General features: G+C 28.1%; 1 protein-coding gene across 3 annotated transcripts in view; it reads left to right on the top strand.

The window, feature by feature from the left end:
• The window catches only part of LOC125870993 (receptor-like protein EIX2), a 140267-nt gene extending 119733 nt beyond the window's left edge, over positions 1 to 20534 (top strand). For 2 of the 3 annotated variants that reach the window (XM_049551572.1, XM_049551564.1), the window contains one exon: positions 19379 to 20534. In XM_049551572.1, coding sequence (XP_049407529.1) covers positions 19379 to 20374 — 996 coding nt within the window. In that variant the 3' untranslated portion in view covers positions 20375 to 20534. The remainder of the gene's footprint in view (positions 1 to 19378) is intronic. The other variant, XR_007446961.1, reaches the window with a different exon arrangement.
• Positions 20535 to 22150: the final 1616 nt, after the last annotated feature.

Below are 22150 nucleotides of genomic sequence, written 5' to 3'. Positions count from 1 at the left end.
GTTGGTTTAACTCTCAAACATAAAAAGTAACATATGTTATTAAAAACTTTAATAAAAAGTACTATAATTTACAATAAATAATAACTTAAAATATCTACAAGACAACAAAAAAAAGACTAATTTTTGTACTGCTTCTGTCACATAAATTAGGATTGGGATGATTTTAAAATTTTAATTTTGGTTATACATTATAAAATAGCCGAAAAATTGAATGATATAATTTTTTTAAAAATAACCGGATGAATCGTCCTATAGAAGAGGGAATAAGTATTCACCACAAGTCAACATGTGTTCCAATAAGAAGAGGGAATAACCAATATATTTATAAAAAGAAATGACATATAAAATAAAATGGAGGGAGTATTGGTTTTTCAAAATGGAAATTTTTATTGCGTTGACTCTTGAAATCTTATCATTGTCATATGAATTTGAACAAATTATATATTATTAAAAGTTACATAAAAGATGCTATAAATCACAATAATTAGCAATTAAAAATATTTTTAAATCATATAAGAAATTTGGTTGACTAATTGGAATAGAATAAGTAACATGTACTATTTGAAAATAACGTCAAAATTTCTAGAATTCACAATAAATTAACAACTGAAAATATTTATGATTATTCACGTGAATTGAAACATGAGTAACCTATATTATTCAAAATTAACGCAAAATACTATAAATCACAACAATTTAATAACTTCAAATATATTTTTAAGAAAACATATAAAAAATCGAATGATCTTCAAATTTCATTTATATCACATAAATTAAAATAAAAAAAATTAATATTTATTGGGCCCATGGCACGGGCACCAAATATCTATATATATGTGTCACAAATGGAAAAGTCCCAATCAAGGAAGCAACATATATCATTTACAAATGACTTAAAAAGCATTAAAAATTACAATAATTACCAATTTAAAATATTTTAAAGCTATATACAATACGTTGACTCTCAGAATTCTATCAGGATCACATATATTGGGACAGAAAAAATAACACATATCATTTTAAAATTACCAAAAAAGTATTATAAATAATAATAATTAACAACTTAAAATATCTTAAAGACATTTTAAAAGGATTAATTTTGTAATTTTATCCATATCACATAAATTAGGATCAAGTGACCAGTAATGTACGTTATTTGAAAGTTACATAAAAATATCATAAATCACAATAATTAATAACTTAAAACATTTTTTTAAAAAATATGAAAATTTGGATGACTCTCCAAATTTCATTTGTGTCACATAAATTGAGACAACAAAAATAACATATATTGGGTCCATTTTAATTTATTTGTCTTATTTTATTTTTTTTAATATTTAAAAATTGCGTAAAAATACTATAAATCATGATAATTGACAATATAAAATACGTTTTGAAAAAAATACAAAAAATTTCACTAATTCTTGAAATGAATCTATCGTAAAAATACTATAAATCATGATAATTGACAACATAAAATATTTCAAAAATGTTGTATGTGGGTAGTCTTATTATGCCTTAAATAGCGTCAAAGAAAGTACAGGTTTGTGATAAAAAAACTTATTCCTTTATCCACGCAAACAATCGCTTCAAAAACTCTGTTATTAGCCCCAAAACATACCATTTATATTATAGCACGGGCCACATTATCTAGTATAATTAAAAAATCCTAAACAATTCAGTATCTGTTCTGGTCAAGAATGTAAAATTATAAGAAACAGTACTCTTTAACTTTTGTTCCACGATATCAATATGTATCTTTTATAAAAAATAAAAAAAAAGTTCTACCACGATATCATATGACTAATCCAGTTATTTTACTTATTTTATTTACTTATTTATTTATTTTAAATACTGAATCTTTTAAAAAAAGACCACAAGTTACATCATGTATTTATTATTAACACGTTATAGCTAGTGCGGTAACTATTAAGAGCATTTTCATATCATAAAGTACTTTATATAATTATACTAGCTAGCTGTAGTTAATCATTTTTCAGATGTGTAAATCAATAAGAATTTTATCTTAGACTAGTTGTACAACTTTTATACCGCCTTAATTAGTTAAATTATTAACTATAAACTAGAAAAAAACTTTCAAAAGTTCTACGATAGAGTCAGGTTTATTTTTGAAAAAAGTTGGATATAATAGTCAAAAGTGCTGGTAGGTGAATTTCAAGGAAATCTCCGGTTCTTTTTTTTTTTCCATATATGAGATGTCCTGTATCTGTTTTTGGATCCCGATAATTCAGATTCACATTGCATAAGACTGACGACAGTTAAGGCCAATTAGAAAGATCTCTGCTAGAATTTTCTATTTACAAGACTCAAATTCAAAACTTATAATTAAAGATTATGAAATCTTATTCTACTTACTACAGATCCTCCCTGATTATATATAATCAAACATAAAAAGTAATATATGTTATTAAAAACTTTAATAAAAAGTACTATAATTTACAATAAATAATAACTTAAAATATCTACAAGACAACAAAAAAAAGACTAATTTTTGTACTGCTTCTGTCACATAAATTAGGATTGAGATGATTTTAAAATTTTAATTTTGGTTATACATTATAAAATAGCCAAAAAATTGAATGATATAATTTTTTTAAAAATAACCGAATGAATCGTCCTATCGATAACCCTAATGTTACTTCTACTCTGTTTACTTTTACTTAAATTTAGAAAGATATGCTTCATTTCTATCCTCAATCTTATCGCTACATTTATTTGCTATTTAAAATTGAAATTAAAAAGACAAATGACAAATAAGTTTCTATATTAGCTCACTTATGAGCAAAATATATTATAACAATCTTTACTAATTTTATAACAATACATAAACTATACTCCCTCCGTCCCATATTAGATGGGCACTTCCAACTTTACACGGTGATTAAGAAATCATTAATACATTGGAAGACTTCACTATTTTGCTTTATATCAATGCACATTGAAATGAGTTACAAAAAATACACATACAATATATGAATGGTCATATTAATTGTAGGGGTAAAATGGAAAAGAATTAATTAATTTTATCCTAATTTAATAAGTGCTCAAATAATATGAAAAAAATATTTTTAATAAGATTCTTATCTGATATGAAACGAAGAAAGTAAAATATAACTTTATTAATGTTGGGCACGGACAGCGCCGGCTTTCTTAATTATAATGAATCACTAACATTTTCCCCAAGTCCAAAGAGAAAAAGAGAGAAAAAGTTGGTATAATAATTAAAGAGGAAGACAAAGACCACCTAGAACCTAGGTATCAATATATTATCATACATGGATCATAGGTGTACACGAATGAGTCGTTTTTTTGGTTATCCCAAAGATTATGATTTCGAGTAAAATATAATTCTATTTTTTACATGGAATAAATAATTAATACCAAAATTTTAATATAATTGTACCAATATAAGCTAATTCAATAACTAAATTGTGGATAATAAGGGTTGTTTTTAGTTTCATGAAATTAGTAGTAGCAATCGACATTATTATTTGCTTTGTTTTTTCATCTGGTGTCTCTCTTATCCATGTTAGAGCTTGATTATTTTGAATTAGCGTCGTTGAGGGTCCTATTAGGGAGCAAATACCCCCTCCCTGTAAAGAACTTTTTCATATTCAAAACTCAAACTCGAGACCGCTGATTAAAGGAGGAGGAGCTCCATCCATAGCACCACATTCTTTAGTGGTACCATTGTGGTAGCAATTAACATTATTATCTAAAAATGATGAAAGATTGGCCTTTTTGGCAGCAATTTCCTTCCAATTTCTAGGGGAGCTACGTGTTCAATGGGCCATGTCTTAATTATTTTGTGGTCAGTCCAAGTTCTTTGGTAGCAAAAAAGAAAAGTTCAAAGTGCCAATTTTTTTCCCCCTCCTTTTTGACTAAGTTTGAGAAGAGTTGAGTGATATTGTTGATTTTATCACCTAAAATAAAGATTGCAATAAGATACTATGATAGATGAGTGTGTGTATGTTTCTTTGTTTATTTATTATACAACTTTATTTTGTACCTTAGTGATTTGTCTGATTTTCTTTCTTTTGCTTTGCCTTTTTTCCATTTTATTTGGGGTGATAATATTGCACTTTCCCTAGTGATAAACCACTTTTCGTAGGGTTTGAAGATGCTTCTAAATAGGTTCCTTGTTGGTGATAACAGTATGTCTCTCCTCATTGGTTTAAAATAAAAACAAAGATTAAATTTCAGCTAGATATAAACATTAAAGTACTGACTATGCTCATTTATCTAGTTTTGACCGATAAAGTAATTACCTGGCCAGTATCTCTGAAATTAGTGAGCGCAATCTGATATAAGCTCCACAATTATATAAAAAAAGATTAGAGAAAATTGAAGTATATGAGAATTAGTTCACTCGTTTTGTCCACGGATTAAGAAGAATTTAAGGAATTAACTTTACTTTTTTTTTTTCCTTTAGCTTGTTAAAAGATGTCGGGTTATATAAGAATGCTTAACATAACCAATAATTTCTTGTATTTTTCATCAAATTAGTCCCAAGTCATGTAAATTATTATTATTAATGTCCAATTTTATTTAAATAGCAACATTTACCGTTTATCAAGATTTTAATTGAACTATTTGATATTCTATCGTGTATAAAATAATAATAATAAGTGCATAGATTATCACTCAAGTTATAAATGGAAAAATCAAAATGATGAATCAAATGTTGTATTCATAATGCAGAGAGAGCAAGAGCAACCACGCATTGTATTAATTATACGTAACTTTATGCTAAGATTATTTATTTTCTTTGAAAAAGCAAGAGAGCCTATACACACACATAATATAGTTAAAAAGAAAAGAAAAAACTTCAAAATCAACATCTCGACTACAATTTTTGATAGATACTTCAGAATTTCTTTTTATTTTAATGTATGTGAGACTCTTTTTTTCTTTTTAATCAATCTAAAAATAAAGTGAAAATTTTATAATTGACATATATAGGACTAATAATTATAAGTTATGACATTATACTTTATCTTTCAAGTTATAACAATAAAAAATTGCAGGTTGTAACATTTTAGTAAAAAATAAAAAAATGATTTAAAATAACAGTAAAAATTAATTAGTGTGAATAATAAATAAGGTAAAAACGGATATATTAGTAGTAAATAATTTGAATTCATTAATGATAATTAATAGGTCTAATACATAAATATGCCATTTAACTTTGGTTCATTTCACATTTATGCCCTCCAACTTTGGGCGTGCACAAGTAGACACTTAAACTTGTATAAAATTGAACAAATAGACACAAATGTCCTAATGGCATCCTAAATGGAAATTTGTGTCCTACATGGTGTCCTACGTGTACTGTGACACGTAGGACTCGTGTGTCTATTTGTTCAACTATATATAAGTTTAAGTGTCTATTTATGCACACTCAAAGTTGGAGGACATAAATGTAAAATGAGGCAAGTTAAAGGGTATATTTATGTATTATGCCTAATTAATATGTGGCATAAAAATAGGAGATTCAAAAAAAAAAAATGAATATTTGTTTTCCTTGTTTAACTCAAAGCAGTAAACATTGGTTCAAAACAAATTTCTCTTCTTTTTTTTCGAACGTTTCTCTCTCTTCTCAATTTTTTCTCTAGTTAGTTGTCACTTTCATCTAATTCCTATTCATTTTTATTTAATAATCTTCATTTTCTTTTATTGGACATCTTCTTATGAATATTAATTAAACATGGTAGTGGATGGGATCCTTCTGCTTAATGTTCTTTGCGATTTTTTATTTGTACTGATATTCTAACCAAACATTAAAAAAATCATTAAAAATAGTGATACTGGAAAAAAAAAAATCAGATTTTGTTAGTGTATAATAATTAATTACGGTGTTATTGGAATGAACACTTATTTTTTAAAATTACATAAAATTTGTTTGAAAATGGTATAGATTTTGGTATGAACATTCATTTTCTTTTTGTATGTTTTTGGTTTAAAAAATTACATAAAATTTATTTGAAATTGGTATACTGGTTATACCATGTTGGTACGATTTTGGCATTATATTGGAATGAATTTTGTGTACTCATTATCTAATAAATGGCAATTAATAGTTAGAATTTAGTATTGATTTTGTATTATATTGGCATGATTCTTCTGTGAAAAAATGGCGACTTATGTGATGAAATAGTTATAATTTTAGCATGAAATGTGTATGAAAAGTGTGCATTAAAATTGTATAAAATTAGTATACTCATTTCATATTTTTTATTGTGTATAATAATTTTAATTATGGCGTTTTTTTTAAATGTATAACGTTATATTTTGGTATCAAAATTGAATTTGTTCATTATTTGTCTAACGGATTTTTTATTTGATGTGTGACAGTAAAAAGGGAACATGAATCAAGGTACAATCCCTGAAAATGGGTAAGTGATAATTATGATTGATTCTTTATTTATATCACGTAATTATAAAAAATATAATTATAAAATTTTAAGTATTTAATAAAGTGGAATTGAATTGATTTATAAATAAAAAGTGATCTGTTATAACCCACAATTAAAATGTTGTAAGTAATAATATTTTAAAAGTAGATTTAAAACCCATAATATTGCCCCTTAAATATATATGTGGGCTGATTTTTCCAAAAATAAATCATATTTTCTACTTTGTTTGTTTTACTTTTTTTTTATATTAAAAAATAATTTACTATATTTGTTGATTGATAGATTTTTATAAAATTAAGGGCATAATACATAAATATACTCTTTAACTTGGTCTCATCTCACATTTATGCCCTTCAACTTTGGATGTGCATAATTAGACATTTAAACTTGCATAAAATTGAACAAATAAGCACATACGTCTTACATGACATCTTACATGGAAATTTGTGTCCTATGTGGTGTCCTTTACATGTATTATGCCACTTAGGACTCATGTGTCTATTTGTTCAACTTTATGCAAATTTAAGTGCTTATTTGCACACACCTAAAGTTGAAGACCATAAATGTGAAATGAAGCCAAGATATGCAACTTATCAATGTGGAGTTGTAGGATATTCTAGTATCTTATTTTTGAACTATGATTTGTTCATTTGGTAAGATTATATGATAATTTTCATAACTTGTGGGATTTTAATGATTTTGCGAAGAAAAATATAAAACTTAAGAAATTCAAATTACATACCCAAACTTCAACTTCTAATTAATCTAATTTCAAATTACTGATTCCAAATCAAATTCAAACGAGACCAACTTCTAACCCAACAACTTTTTTATTTGTAGGGTTGTATTTTCTGAAATAGTCCCTGCAATACAATTCTCATATTAGATGTACCAATCATTCATCACAAGAAAAAAAAATCAATATGCTACATTATTCTTTGCATAATGTCTCATAGACTCATAGTTATATAATAAAAAATTAAGATATTGCATGAAAGAAGAAAATTGTTACTAATTTGGTAATTAGATATGAGTTATGAGAGCTCGCAATTCTAAAAAGACATGCATCAATCATAGTAGATTTGATAGAGTTTCAACTTTTAGACAACTAACTTTTTCATGTATGGAAATTCTCAATCTCTTCTGCACCTGGTACCTTGTTAGATTTCGAAATTTGTTAAATCATCAAAATTTCAAATGAGCTCCAAAATAACACTCCTCCCTCTCACGCGGTAAGAATTCACCTGCATCGGATATTAATATCAAATATTAGATGAGTTGACTGACCTTTTTACTTGATGAAAATATCCTCGGCTTGCATAGTATTAAGACCAAAAATGGTGCATAGTATTATTCAAAAAGCATGAATCAATTACAACGGGGCCTCACTTGTCTGCCACAAAGGAAAAAGATAAAGAAAATTAATTAAGCTTTCAATATTCCGCTCACTTTATATCACTTCATTCATTTTATTTTATATGACAATATTTTCTTATTGACCTGTCCAAATCTAATTTGACAACATTCATCTGTATATAACAAGTGTAATTCACATGAATCTGGGATGCTAGATACATAGGAGAGTGACGAGAGAGATGGAAGGGAGGTGGGGGAGATTTGTCTATGTATCTCATATCAATATATGCAAATTCATTTGAATACAGCGTATATAGAACAAATTACACATAATTTTGACCACAAGTATCTGAACGTATCTGGATGCACCAAAATCTAATAGGATTCGTAGTATTATAAACTAGAGTGTATTTAAGTAATTAGTTTCTGTTAGTGAAAACTTACAAGATAACAAAAATACAAGATTACAATTGAAAATAAAAATGAAGAAATAAATCTCTTCAGGCTGAGGTGCGGATATCTCGCTCTCTTTAAGGAGATTCAAGCCCACTGCAGCAAATGTTTTCACCGGTCCAGCAGTAGTCCTTCTTGACTTGTCCCCTCCAGGATACAACAGCCCTCACAAAGTATAACTCAACAACTCTGGACAAAAGTTGAGTCCAAAGCTCCACAAAAAGAACACCTCCCTTCAACTAATAAAAACTCTCTTTTTAACTAACTCTTTCACTCTATATTTTTCTTGTGTGTAGTATCTACCAAACCAAATGAAGACTATCACTATTTATAGTTGAGGAAGTCTTCCTACCAATTGATAGGAAGATAATGGGTAGTAAATAGTGAAGATAAATGGCCTTAGGAGTTACATATGTTACAAGGATAATGGAGGAGTAAAGAATAAGATAATGGAGAAATAATGGTCAAATGCACCAACGGCTAAGACTGTTGCAAGAAAGGAATTGAATACAACACTAACTCCAACAAATGGAGTAATGCGGCAGTTATCTCCAAAATGGAGTAACTCACCAATTAAAAGACCACTAATGGGCAGTCCTTATTCCTTTCTGCAACATATTCACAAAGGCATAATAAGCCTAGGACATTCTATAACAATTTAATTAATATTAAAATGTCCAATAGACCAACAGTTTCTAAATTGGTGAAATTTACGTAATTTTAAAAAAAATTAATACATATATATAAAATAAAGATAAAGGAAGTAATAACTAGTCAAATAACAAACAAAATTTCCATTCTAACAAGTCAATTATGCGTGAAAGAAGGGGATTCGGCTCCCCTTCATTACCCCTTCCCTCCATTTCGTCAAGTGCACCCCTAGATAAGCGACACGTGTTTTATTTAAAGTTTAAAGGTCAAGATTATATTATATTAACAAATATCATACCCATAGTTTAGCCAACTAATTTAGAAAACTACTCTCTAAATTTGGTAAAAATTACAATATATTTCATATTTATTAATAGCATTAATTCATCTTATATTTTTATATTTAAATATTAAAATTGTTGAACATGAAACATTGATATTTAATGTAATAAATAATAATCTTCAAAAACATTTGCATTTAAAACAATGTTTTCTTTTATTTCACAAAAAAATAATATAAAAGAATATTTTAAGAAAACGTAGATTTTTTACCTTCAAACTAGGGGTGTGCACTATTTGGATTAAACCGAAAAACCAAACCAAATCAAACCGAATTCTAATTTGGATTGGTTTTTTGGATTTTTATTTTTTGGTTTGATTTTGGATTTATAATTTACTTTGTTTGGTTTTTTGGTTTGATTTCGGATTTAGAAAAATGAAAACCGAAAAAACCGAATTTTTTTTATATATATATGTGTGTGTGTGTTTAGAATTAAGTTGGAGTTAACCACTTTTGTCCCTTTTTAGTTATTTTCATTATGATTTAGTTTATTTTTTTATGTTTGGACATTTATAATTGATATACTTTTAAGTATTGTGTTTTACGTTTTACTTGTGATTTATATTAAAAAGTATATTTAAGAAATTCAATATTATATATATATAATTTTTTTAAAATTGCAAATATAACTTTGTTATGTTTCTAATAATTGACATAACCGATTAACCAAACCGAAAAAACTCAAACCAAAAAGAGAAAAACCAAACCAAACCAAATTTATTTTGGTTCGGATTGGGTTACACTTCTTCAAAACCAAAAAGCTCAAAACGAATAGTATAAAACCAAACCGAAAAACCGAATGCACACCCCTACTTCAAACGTACAATAACCACATTCTCTCCTTGGAATAATTTTGATATCGTTTAATTCTAAAAATATATTGTCTCTTTATTTTTTATTTTTGTTTCGTGTCTTTTATTTTATGGTTTTTTTTCAACATTGACAATTCTTCATTTTTTTTTGTTTCTCAACGTAGTATAATATTTCAAGAATAAAGTTTACTAGTACATAAAATTATTTAGTTGATTCTCACCTTAAATATCATAATCTTTAATATTTAAATATAAAAATATAAGATGAAATTAATGCTATTAATAAATATGAAATATATTGTAATTTTTACCAAAGTTAGAGAGTAGTTTTCTAAAATTAGTTGATTTAACTATGATTATGATACTTGTTAATATAATATAATCTTGACTTTTAAACTTTAGATAAAACACGTGTCGCTTATCTAGGGTGCACTTGAAGAAATGGAGGGGAGCCGGATCCGGCAACTAGGGAACTTATGAAAGGGATCGATGTGCCTAGAAACTTCGTAGAAAGACTGAACCTTGGATTATAATTAATGGAATATTTTTATATAGATACAAAAATCGAATTACTTTACTTTTACTTTTACTATTATATAGAAGAAGATAATTTGGTCATTCTAGGGGTGTGTTTGGCACGAAGGAAAATGTTTTTCTTGAATTTTTTTTTATTTTTGGAAAATAAGTGTTTAACTTATTTTCTCATATTTGATAGGTGTCTTGGTGATTAGAAAATATTTTCTGATAGGGGAGGCTGGGGTAGGGTAGTTGGGTGGAGGCTGGCATAAAAAATGATTTTTTTTTTTTGAATTTGAAATATATTTCAAAAATAATTTTTTTTAAAAAAAAATCGACGGGGTGGTCTGGGTGGGGGTGGCGTAAAAAAATGTAATTTTTTATATTTGAAATATTTTTCAAAAATATTAAAATTGATTGGGGGTGGGGAGGGGGTCAGGGCATGTGGTGGGGTAAAAATGAAATTTTAAAAATTTGAAATATTTTTTCAAAACAATTTTTTTTCGTGGGAGGACGGGATAGAGATGGTAGAGGTTGGGTGAGGTAAAAAAAATCTTAAAATTTAAAATATTTTTCAAATATAATTTTAAATTTTTTCCGTTGAAGGGAGGAGGGGGCCGGTTTGGGGGTAGGTGTAAAAATATTTGAAAAAAAAATAAGAAAATTCGTAAATTTTAAGATTTTTTTTTGGATGGGGAGGTTTGGGTACGCGGTACGGGGTAGGGTAAAAAAAAATATTGAAGGATGAAGTAGAGTTTGGAAAATGTTTTCCTTAATTTTTGAAGGGAAATTCATTTTCCTTAAATTTGAGGAAAATGAGATGATTTAGAAAACATTTTCCAAAACATTTAAGCCAACAAAACATGAGAAAATTAGAAAATATTTTCCAGAAAATGTCTTCCTTCATACCAAACACACCCTAGAAGTGGACATCTCTTCGTCGACATGTTTACTTCTAGCCGAGGACATTTGTGGAGTTTATGTGTTTTTTTTCGTTTTAATTTGTTTGTCTTACTTTTTTTTAGTTTGTTATATATTTAAAAAATACGTAAAAATATTATAAGTCACAATAACAAACAACTTAAATTATTTAAAAGACATAAAAAATTTAGTCGACTGTCGAAATTCTATCGATGCCACATAAAATTTAACTTGAAGTTGAACTCTGAATATCTTCGAAATTCGAAAAGCCCATCTTCAATAAGTTGTTTTCTCAATTTTTCACTCCAAATCATTCACAATTTATGTTCATATCCAAACACAACTTTAATTTTCATAGCCTTTTCATGAAAGAAGATACTTTCTATTATATTTAACAAGTGAACTTGTTCGCGCTTCGCGTGATTATAAAAGACGATAAGCTACGAATAATGAATAATTTTATTAAGTACCATATAAATGAAGATGTGTTTGCAATATAATTGTTAGACGTTAATTGTTAAAAAATGAAGAATAAAATACAAATCAATACATAATTTATCTTTGGAGTTTTTGTTGATATCCACTCCCATAAGTTGATCATAACTCAATAGTTTGCATCTTATTTTTCGAGTCAAACTAAAGTATGCATATAATAAGCATAAAGAATATAACAATAAAAAAAAATCAATGTGATAATTTCTACAAAATCCGACAATATCTCTCCAAAATATAACAATAAAAAAAATTAATGTGATGATTTCTATAAAGTATGACAATATGATTATTAATTACTTTAGAAATTAGAATAATAATAAATTGTTAGTGGACAGCAACATAGAATTTTTATGAGTACTTTTGCATGTAGTGATTTTCATAGTAAATGAAGTAGTACTACTTTGCTTTCAAGATTTACTGGTGTACTTTCTTTGACAATGAAGCCTTATTCCTTTAACTGTTAAATTTGATTGCACTGCTCCACTTATATTTTGTATTATAGTGCTTCTTTTTCTTATTTAGTTTTTTCCCTGTTATGTAAGTGTAATATGTAAATGCCTTTTATATTTTCAAGATATTTAATTGGCAAAAAACAAATGATAAGGTAATCAAAGAGAGATGCCATATATATATATTTCAAGATATTTTTCTCCATACAAAATAAATATTTAAACACTCCAATTTATAATTATATCAATTTCAGGAAATTCAATATGAAACAAATTACGACTACATATGGAACAAATTAAATGAATCATTAATTATATTACATGAAATCTTTTCTTTCCTTTTCCTCATTCCTCTTTATTATTTTTTCATTTTTCATTTTCTCCCATCACTCAAGTTTTTATTTATATATTGCTTACTCCAATCTATCATTTATTTTTATTTATCTCCTTCTAGTTTTATGAAAAATCTCCCATGTTCAATTTTCTCTCTAAAATACTTCATTATTTTCTGCTACAATGAAAATTGATAAAGAAGATAGAAAAAAGTTACAAAATATANTTTAAAAGAAACAAACAAAACGAATTCATCATAGGAAATTACCAAAGCATCCTTCAATACATCAATAATGGGTCCGACTTTTTGTTTTTAAGAAATTGCACATTCGAAGGATATTTTTGTCCAAAGTGGAAATATTGTGTAAAAAATGTGTATTTATTGTGATTTTGAATGTTTTGTGGGGTAATAGGACGCACGCAAAGTTAAGGTGTCTTTTTGAAAATCTGGGACAACTTCAAGTATCACTTAATGTTTTTTTCTCAAAATCTAATTTACTTTCGTAAATAATGTTTTTTCTCAAAGTCTCATTTACTTTCGTAAACTATGTGTCAAATCAAAATCAGATTAACAAATTCAAAAGGAATGAGTAATAAATAACTCATACAATGACATATTTATTATTTAACCAAATAATAAATATGTAACTAAAAATCTTGTTAGCTTTTGGTTGAAAGCTAACAAGATAGTTACAATGTAACTAAATACTTTATATATATTTGCATTATGACCTATTATATATTATATATAGATATGTAACTAAAAATCTTGTTAATGTAACTAAATACTTTATATATATGCATTGTGGCTTATTATATATAGATTTAACTAAATAATAAATATGTAACTAAAAATCTTGTTAGCTTTTGGTTGAAAACTAACAAGATAGTTACAATGTAACTAAATACTTTACATATATTTGCATTGTGGCTTATTATATATAGATATATAGATTATATATTATTTTTATTTTTTACACTTTTAAACCCTCATTTTGTAATTCTTAAATTTTCCATTTCATTTTTTAAAATCAATATTTCTTTGTCCTTTTACAGCGAATAAAGACATTCTTTTTGGGGATACCTTTTATATTCCTTTCAAAAGTTTGTCCTCTTTCTTTCTTTACAAGAAATTAATATATTTATTTAGTTAAAATTAAAAAGAAAAGAAAAAACGTCAAAATCAACAAGTCTTCGAGTCAAGCAGTTAACATCTCGACTACAATTTTTGATAGATACTTCATGATTTTTTTTATTTTAATTTATGTGACACTTTTTCTTTTTAATCAATCTAATAACAAATCATATTTTTTACTTTCTGATTCACTTTTTTTTCGTTCATTTCGAAAAAAATATTTTTTTTTTTCCTTTTTTGGCAACTTTTGAATTTCATTTTTCTTATGACATGTTTAAGATTATAAGATTAAAGAGTATTTTGCTTCATCATCCATATTTTTTAGTATAAAATCACAAAATTTAAAAATCTAAATTACTCTCTTAAACTTCATACCAAGTTGACTACAATTTTTAGTTACTATTTTCTAGGAGTGTACATGGCCGGACTGGTTCGGGTTTTTCAAATATCAAACCAAATTATTTGTGTCGGATTTTTAAATCTATAAACCAAACCAAACCAATAAACCTCGGGTTTTTCAACTTCGGGTTTTTTCGGATTTTCGAGTTTTTTCGGATTTTTCCAGTAAAGTATTCATACAAACATATAATTTACTTGTATTTCAAATATTTCTTTAGTCCTACCAAAATACAACTATCTAAGGTGTTTCTTAAGAAAATAACACAAAATATTATATGAGTAATGATACTAAAATATCCAACAAAAAATAATAATAATGAAATCGCGTAAAACAAATATTGCAAATTAACAAGTCATAATGAAAATGATCATAATTTAAAAGTACTAAATCATGCTAAAATAAGTTTAATAAGCATTAGTTACATGACTAAATATTAAAGGAAATTAAAATTAGATCATGTATTTGAATAAACCAATGTAAAACCATAGAACAAATATTCAATATTATTGTCATTCTTAGTGTTGAATTGATTTTTTTTTTGCTTTAGTATTAATTTGATTTTGATTTAAGCTTTATTATAATTACCAACATCCGTGGACTATAATCCTTATTGAACCATTTAGAATTCTAAGTTTCAGACTTGAAATAATAATATATTAAAAGATAAAAACTATGAAAAAGTATAAGAAATATTTAAAAAATATATCAAAGTAAATATTTTTATGTATAAAATAAAAATTTAAAATTATATATATAATGTCGGGTTGGTTTGGTCTCGGGTTGGTTTTTTTTAGTTAAAACCAAACCAACCCAAATATAGTCGGGTTTTTTTTTTAATACCAAACCAAATCAAACCAACCACTAGTCGGGTTTTTTTTCTCGATTTGCGGTTTGGTTCGGTTTTCGGTTCGGTTTTGTACACCCCTACTATTTTCTTTGTTTCAATTTATGTGAGACTCTTGTCTTTTAAATCATCTACATATCTTTAGTTTAAGATCATAAAATTCAAAAATCTTCTTTACTTTCTTAAACTTTATGTCAAGTCAATAAATCAGAAAAACAAATTAAAATAAAAGAAATATATTTTATAACAATTCAATTTATATTTTATAAAGACTTAAAATTCGCGAAAATTGGGACAGAGGAAGTACTATATAAACATATCGTCTGGCCTAGCGAAAAAATACACTCTTTTCTTTCCTAGTCTGAAAAATTGCACACTATGGAAGTAGTGTTAGCAATGACACTTATGGGTTCTTCTCTTGTTTATTATTTTGATAAACACCAAGTTTGGAAAAAAAACTATGGTCAGCATGAAGAGATTGTCTAAAACAATTTATTATTTTTATCGATTAACGGATATTTACAAAAATTAAGTGTATTTGAAAATTTATAATCACAAAGATATTTATAAAAAAAAACATGACGATATACAATTTATCAATACGTCGTCTTGGAATATTCTGATATCTTATTTTTGAATTAGCATTTGCTAAAATTATATATAAGAATTGGAAAATTTTAATAGTTCCATAACTTATGAAATTTTAATATCTTTGAAAAGAAAAAAAAATATAACTTAAAAGAAATTTAAATTACATATCCAAACTTTAACTTCTAATCAGTTTGATTTCAAATTACTGATTCCATATCAAATTGAAACGGGACCCTAATAAAGTTGTGGAGAAGACTTGTTGGAGTCTTCTTTACTTGAGAGGAAGAAAAAAAAAAGGCTCATCAAAATCAAGAAGTAGTCGAGTCAAACAATCAATGAAGTGTTTGAACAAGTGATTATTAATAAGTTTATGTTATAATTGTTTAAATATCAATAAAATTAGCTAACTGTTGTAAAACTAAAGTAAAATAAGACAAGAAATATAGAAGATAAAAGCAATAAAAATAGGGAGACAAGAGATGAGAGTTTTTCTTATTATTCCAAGTCTTCAAGTGTATACAATATGAACCCTTATGCCTCTATTTATAGTGTAACATAGAGGCATACAAAAGGTTAGTCATAAACATGACATTAACATGAATATAATGGAGGAGGTTATGGAAGNTTGATCGGATTTGCTGTTGCAATACTAAACTTTCATAAGAATTTGCTGTTGCGATACTTGTCAAAGAAATATTTTAATAATATATTTTGAGGTGATACTTTAAAAGTAAAAAAAAAATGAAAATTAACCAAATTTTACCGATACCGAAGAGAAACCTATATGATTGGGATGCTATTAAAAAATCTAATTTTGATTATACATTATAAAATACCCAAAAATTTGAGATGATATAATAACCAACTGAATTATCCAATTGTCACCCTTAGTTTAAGATTATAAAATTCAAAAATCTTCTTTACTTTCTTAAACTCCATATCAAGTCAATAAATCAGACAAACAAATTAAAATAAAAGAAATATATTTTATAACAATTCAATTTTTTTTTTTTTATTTATAAAGACTTAAAATCCGTGAATATTGGAACGAGAGAGTACTATATATACATATTGCCTGACCTAGCGAAAAATATACGCAACTAGCTTAGCTACTTGACACACATACTTCTCTTTCCTAGTCTGACAAATTGCAATGACACTATGGGTTCTTCTCTTGCTTACTATTTTGACAAACACCAAGTTTGGAAAAAAAATTATGATCGACGTGAACAAATTGTTTATATCATGTGAAAAAATTATATTAAAGAAAAGTTATTTCTTTTTTTGTTGATTGATAATTTTTTATGAAATTAAGTGTATTTGAAAGTTTTTAATCGCCAATATTTACTTATAAAAAAACATGTAGATATGTATCAAGGGTGGCTTAGATTATTCTGATATCTTATTTTTGAACTATATATGGTTTGCTCATTTGGTAAAATATTATAAGAATTGAATATAAAATTTTATACAGTTTTCACAACTTATGAAATTTTCATGTTTTTGACTAAAAAATACAATTTAAGAAATCTGAATTACATAACTAAACTTCAACTTTAACTTCAAATCAATCTGATTTCAAATCAAATTCAAATGGGACCTTAATAGTGTTGTGGAATGTGGAGAAGACTTGTTGGAGTCTTCTTGACTTGATTAATACGTACAAATCACGCCGCCGCTTTTTAAAACACTGCTTTTTTTGTTTATAGCTTTTTAAGAAAAGTCCTCTTTCATCAGCAAGACAACTTCATCAACGTGAGCATGCATGGCCCAAACAGGGACAATTGATAAAGTTGTAGAGAAGACTTGTTGACTTAATTAATATATACAATTTCAAAAAAAAAAAAAAATCTACATGCATCTTCTTGATAGCTATAAATACATATTGTTTAGCCTATTGAAAAATATAAGCAAATACTTTTCACTTGCTAGTCTAAAACATTGCACACCATGAAAGTGTTATTAATGACACTATGGGTTCTCTTGTTTTTTATTTCGACAAATACCAAGTTTGTTGTTTGTGTAGGGATTTGCAGAAACAATGAGCAACGGGCGTTGGAGATCTTGAAGAAAGAAATATATGATCCCTCGAATATTCTCTCTTCTTGGGTGATCGGGAAAGATTGTTGTGAATGGGAAGGGGTCGTGTGCAACAATCTCACTCGTCATGTGATTGAACTACATATAGGTTATATAACTCGTTATGTGTTTGAGCGAAGCTTTTCTATTGATTCGAGATATCTAAGGATCAACAACCTAGAGTGGTTGACAAGTCTTTCGAGTCTTGAGAATCTGGAGATAGAAAGTGTTGATCTTAGCAAAGCTAATGAATGGCTACAGGTTATTAACATGCTTCCTTCTCTTGTTGATCTACGTTTATACAATTGTAGTCTTCATCATATAACACCTCTACTTGATTATCACAATTTTTCTTCACTCAAATCTCTCGATCTTTCTGGAAATTACAACTTAAGTTCTTCTGTTCCGAAATGGGTTTTCAACCTCCCAAATCTTGTTTCTCTTGACCTGAGTGGCTGTAATTTTACTGGCCCGTTTCCTGACGGTCCAATTAACTTGACTTCTCTCACAACTTTCAAGGCTTCTAAAAACTCTTTCAACTGTCGTTTACCTAAATGGTTGTTTGATTTGAATAATCTTGAACATGTTGAGCTCCGTTCTAGTGGCATTGAAGGTGTGATACAGAGTAAGAGCGGAAATGTAACAAAACTTAAACATCTCGATCTTTCTAGAAATAACCTTAACTCCACTATACCAAATTGGCTCTATCAATGTAAAGATCTAGAATTACTTTTCCTTGGATCAAATCGTCTTGAGGGAACAGTTTCAAACCTGATTTCAAATTTGAGCTCAATAATTTATATTGATCTTTTTGATAATATGCTTTCCGGAAAGTTACCAAATGTAATTGGAAAGTTAGGGAAATTAGGATACCTTGATCTCTCAGTGAATCTATTTGAGGGAGATATATCTGAATTATTCAATGTTAGGAGTAATTTCCTTTCCCTTGATCTCTCAGATAATAAACTCACAGGAGCTCTTCCGGAAAGTGTTGGCCAGCTTTCAATGCTAGAAGACTTTTTCATCTCTAACAATAGGTTGGAAGGTGTTGTAACAGAAAGTCATTTCTCTAAATTAACACATTTACGGTACTTTGATGCATCTAGAAATAATTTGACTTTAAAAGTGAGTCGGAATTGGATTCCGTCTTTTCAAGCCACAGTAATTCAAATAGGTGGCTGGAATATAGGCCCTTTGTTTCCAATGTGGCTCCGAACTCAAAAGCAGATAGCACATGTTGACATATCAGATTGTGGAATACAAGTTGAGGTTCCAACTTGGTTTTGGAACTTATCTTCTCAAATTGTTTTTCTCAATATTTCTCACAACCAATTTATTGGTGAGGTTCCAATCATCTCGACAGATGAGGAGAGTGTTTCTCGGCGGCTAATGTACTTGGGTTCCAACAACTTTAGTGGACCACTACCATTGATTTCAACCAATGTAGGAGAGCTTGATCTCTCAAACAATTTTTTTTCCAAAGGTTTATCTAACTTTTTGTGTGAAGCAAAGAATGGATCTTACAAATTGGAGATCTTAAATCTCGGGGGAAATGATTTATCAGAGGTTTTGAGTAATTTGCTATCATTAGACTTACGAAGAAATAGACTTAACGGTCCGTTTCCTTCATCCTTGGAAAACTGCACAAAACTACATAAAATAGATTTAGCTGAGAATGAGTTTATTGGAAAATTACCATCTTGGTTGGGAATGAGGTTTCCAACTTTGATAGTCCTTATCCTTCGGTCCAATAAATTCGATGGTGAATTGCCTCAAGAACTATGTCACCTCAAAGATCTTCAGATCTTAGACCTTGCAAACAATACATTTGTTGGAATCATACCAAGGTGTATTGGCAATTTGAGTGCGATGGTCAAAGTAATAAAGAAAGTGGAAGATGATCTCGAGTTAAATTATTCCTTTTATGTGGGAGTTCTAATAGAGAGTGCAATGGTGACAACTAAAGGCAACATGTACCAGTATGACACAATTTTGGCGTTGTTTACAAGTATGGATATGTCTAGCAATAATCTTTCTGGAGATATTCCTATAAGTCTAACACGTCTTGCAGGATTAAGATCATTTAATCTTTCCAAAAATAACCTAACTGGTAGGATTCCAAATGACATTGGTGACATGAAAGTCTTGGAATCTGTTGATCTTTCAGAAAATCAACTTTATGGTCAAATCCCACAAAGCTTTTCGAGTTTGACCACTTTGGGCTACTTGAATCTATCAGATAACAATTTGTCAGGTATGATACCATTGAGCACTCAACTTCAAAGCTTCAATTCCACGAGTTTTCAAGGAAACAAACTCTGCGGAGTTCCACTCTTGGTGAACTGCAGTTCAGATGACAATATTCCAAATCATGAATATGAAGTTGATGAGAGTGACAAAGATGAAGTGGATTGGTTTTACATTTCAATGTCTATTGGATTCGCACTAAGCTTTTGGGGTGTTTGTGGTTCATTGCTTTTCAAGAGATCATGGAGACATGTTTATTTTCTTTTTCTAGACCGTAGCTGGGAAATGTTGCTTGCAAAGTTACCAGTATGTTGAGAGATATGATTAAGGATATTGCTATCATCAAAAGTTAGTTTGTGTGCTTACATTTCTCATGTTAGCAATCATGTTGTTTCATTTTGTGTTTAAATATGTAAACTTTTATGTCTTAATAACTTCCTCAAATGAATGTTTCTTAAGATGTTCAAACAATGTTGTTTCTTCATAGTTTCAATTTTCTTCTTTCAATCACAGAGTTGTGAGACATTGCTTTTAGTAATATATTAATATATTCTGCCCAATATTATCCAGAAAATCAAACTTCAATTGTTGGTATGATTCAAAATATGAATTTAAACAAAAAAAGTGTAATTAAATAAAGTGGGCATGAGTGTTAAATGTTCATATTATCAATTTAAAAACAATAAGGGAGACTGACGATCCACGTATATGATCTCATTTACTAGAATAGTACTTCTCACTCAATATACAACCTAAGTTATAATTGATTCTTATGAATTCAATCGTTACTTCTTATGCCTTAAGCAAAATGAGATTTTTCTTCGAATAATCTACTCATTTATCGTCACGATATACATGGTCGTTGTGAATCCTGACTTGGTGGTTATCTAACATTGTCTTAGAGTTGATTATTATGTTAATATACTGTTGTTAGATTTAGTTGTTAGTCCGAGTCCTTATCGATCTATTTTGATATTTGATCAAGCACAAGTTTGAGCAATGTAGGATCGATTATCGCCTCATGTTAGCATTAGCTGACAAAATACTTCTGAGTACATGTGAATTTCGTACTCACCCTTAATTTGTCATTACCTTTTTTGTGTATGTTTCTAGTCAGGCACGAGTGGTAGGTAACCCTCGTCACTAGTTGATTATCCGAGATTCCAAGGTAGTTGCTTGGCTGATCCGTAGTTCCTTGGATCTCTCATATCTTTTTTTTTTTTTTTTGTCAATGTCTTTCACATTTTTGGATAGTTTAGTAGTTATTATCATACTTTGACGAAGATACACCTAGATACATGTATTTTGCTACTAGATACACTAAAATAGGAAAATAGGGAGAGAGGTGAGCGAGATGGACTGGGAGGCGAGTGAGATAGTCATGTATCTCAGATTCATGTGAATCACACTAGATACATGCATCTGTATGTACCTGGTGTGATTCGTATGAGTCTGGGATACCAAATGCATAGGAGAGTGGCGAGCGAGATGAAAGCGAGGCAAGCAAGATTTGTTTATATATCTCAAATACATGTGAATCCATTTGGATACCATGTATCTACAACAAATTACACCTAATTTTTACCTAGAGAAACATGTATGTAGATGTATCTAGATGCACTATAATCTGATAAGATTCGTAATATTACAAACTAGAATATATCTAAGTAATTAATTCCTAAACTAGTGAGATTTATGTAAGTTTCTCAAAAATTAATACAACATAAAATAAAGATAAAGGATGTCATAACTAGTCAAATAAGGAACAAAATTTCCATTCTAACAAGTCAATTGTGCATGAAAGAAGGGCAACTTGGAAACTTATGAGAGGGATCAATGTGCTAAGAAACAACGTAGAAAAACTGTACCTTGGATTATTAATGGAATATTTTCCAATAGATACAAAAATTGAATTACTTTACTTTACTACTATATAAAAGAGTCTAGGATACAGGTCTTCGTTAATATGTTTGCTTCCTCGACAATGCTAATTTGGCCATTTAAAGAAACGGTTAGAAGTAGACATTTCTTCGTTCATGTGATTACTTCTAGCTGAGGGTATTTATGGAGTTTCTGTGTTCTTTCGTTTTA

Source organism: Solanum stenotomum, chromosome 1, assembly GCF_019186545.1.
Source record: "Solanum stenotomum isolate F172 chromosome 1, ASM1918654v1, whole genome shotgun sequence".
Taxonomy (NCBI): Eukaryota; Viridiplantae; Streptophyta; class Magnoliopsida; order Solanales; family Solanaceae; genus Solanum; species Solanum stenotomum.
This window is presented reverse-complemented; position numbering and strand designations above follow the sequence as displayed.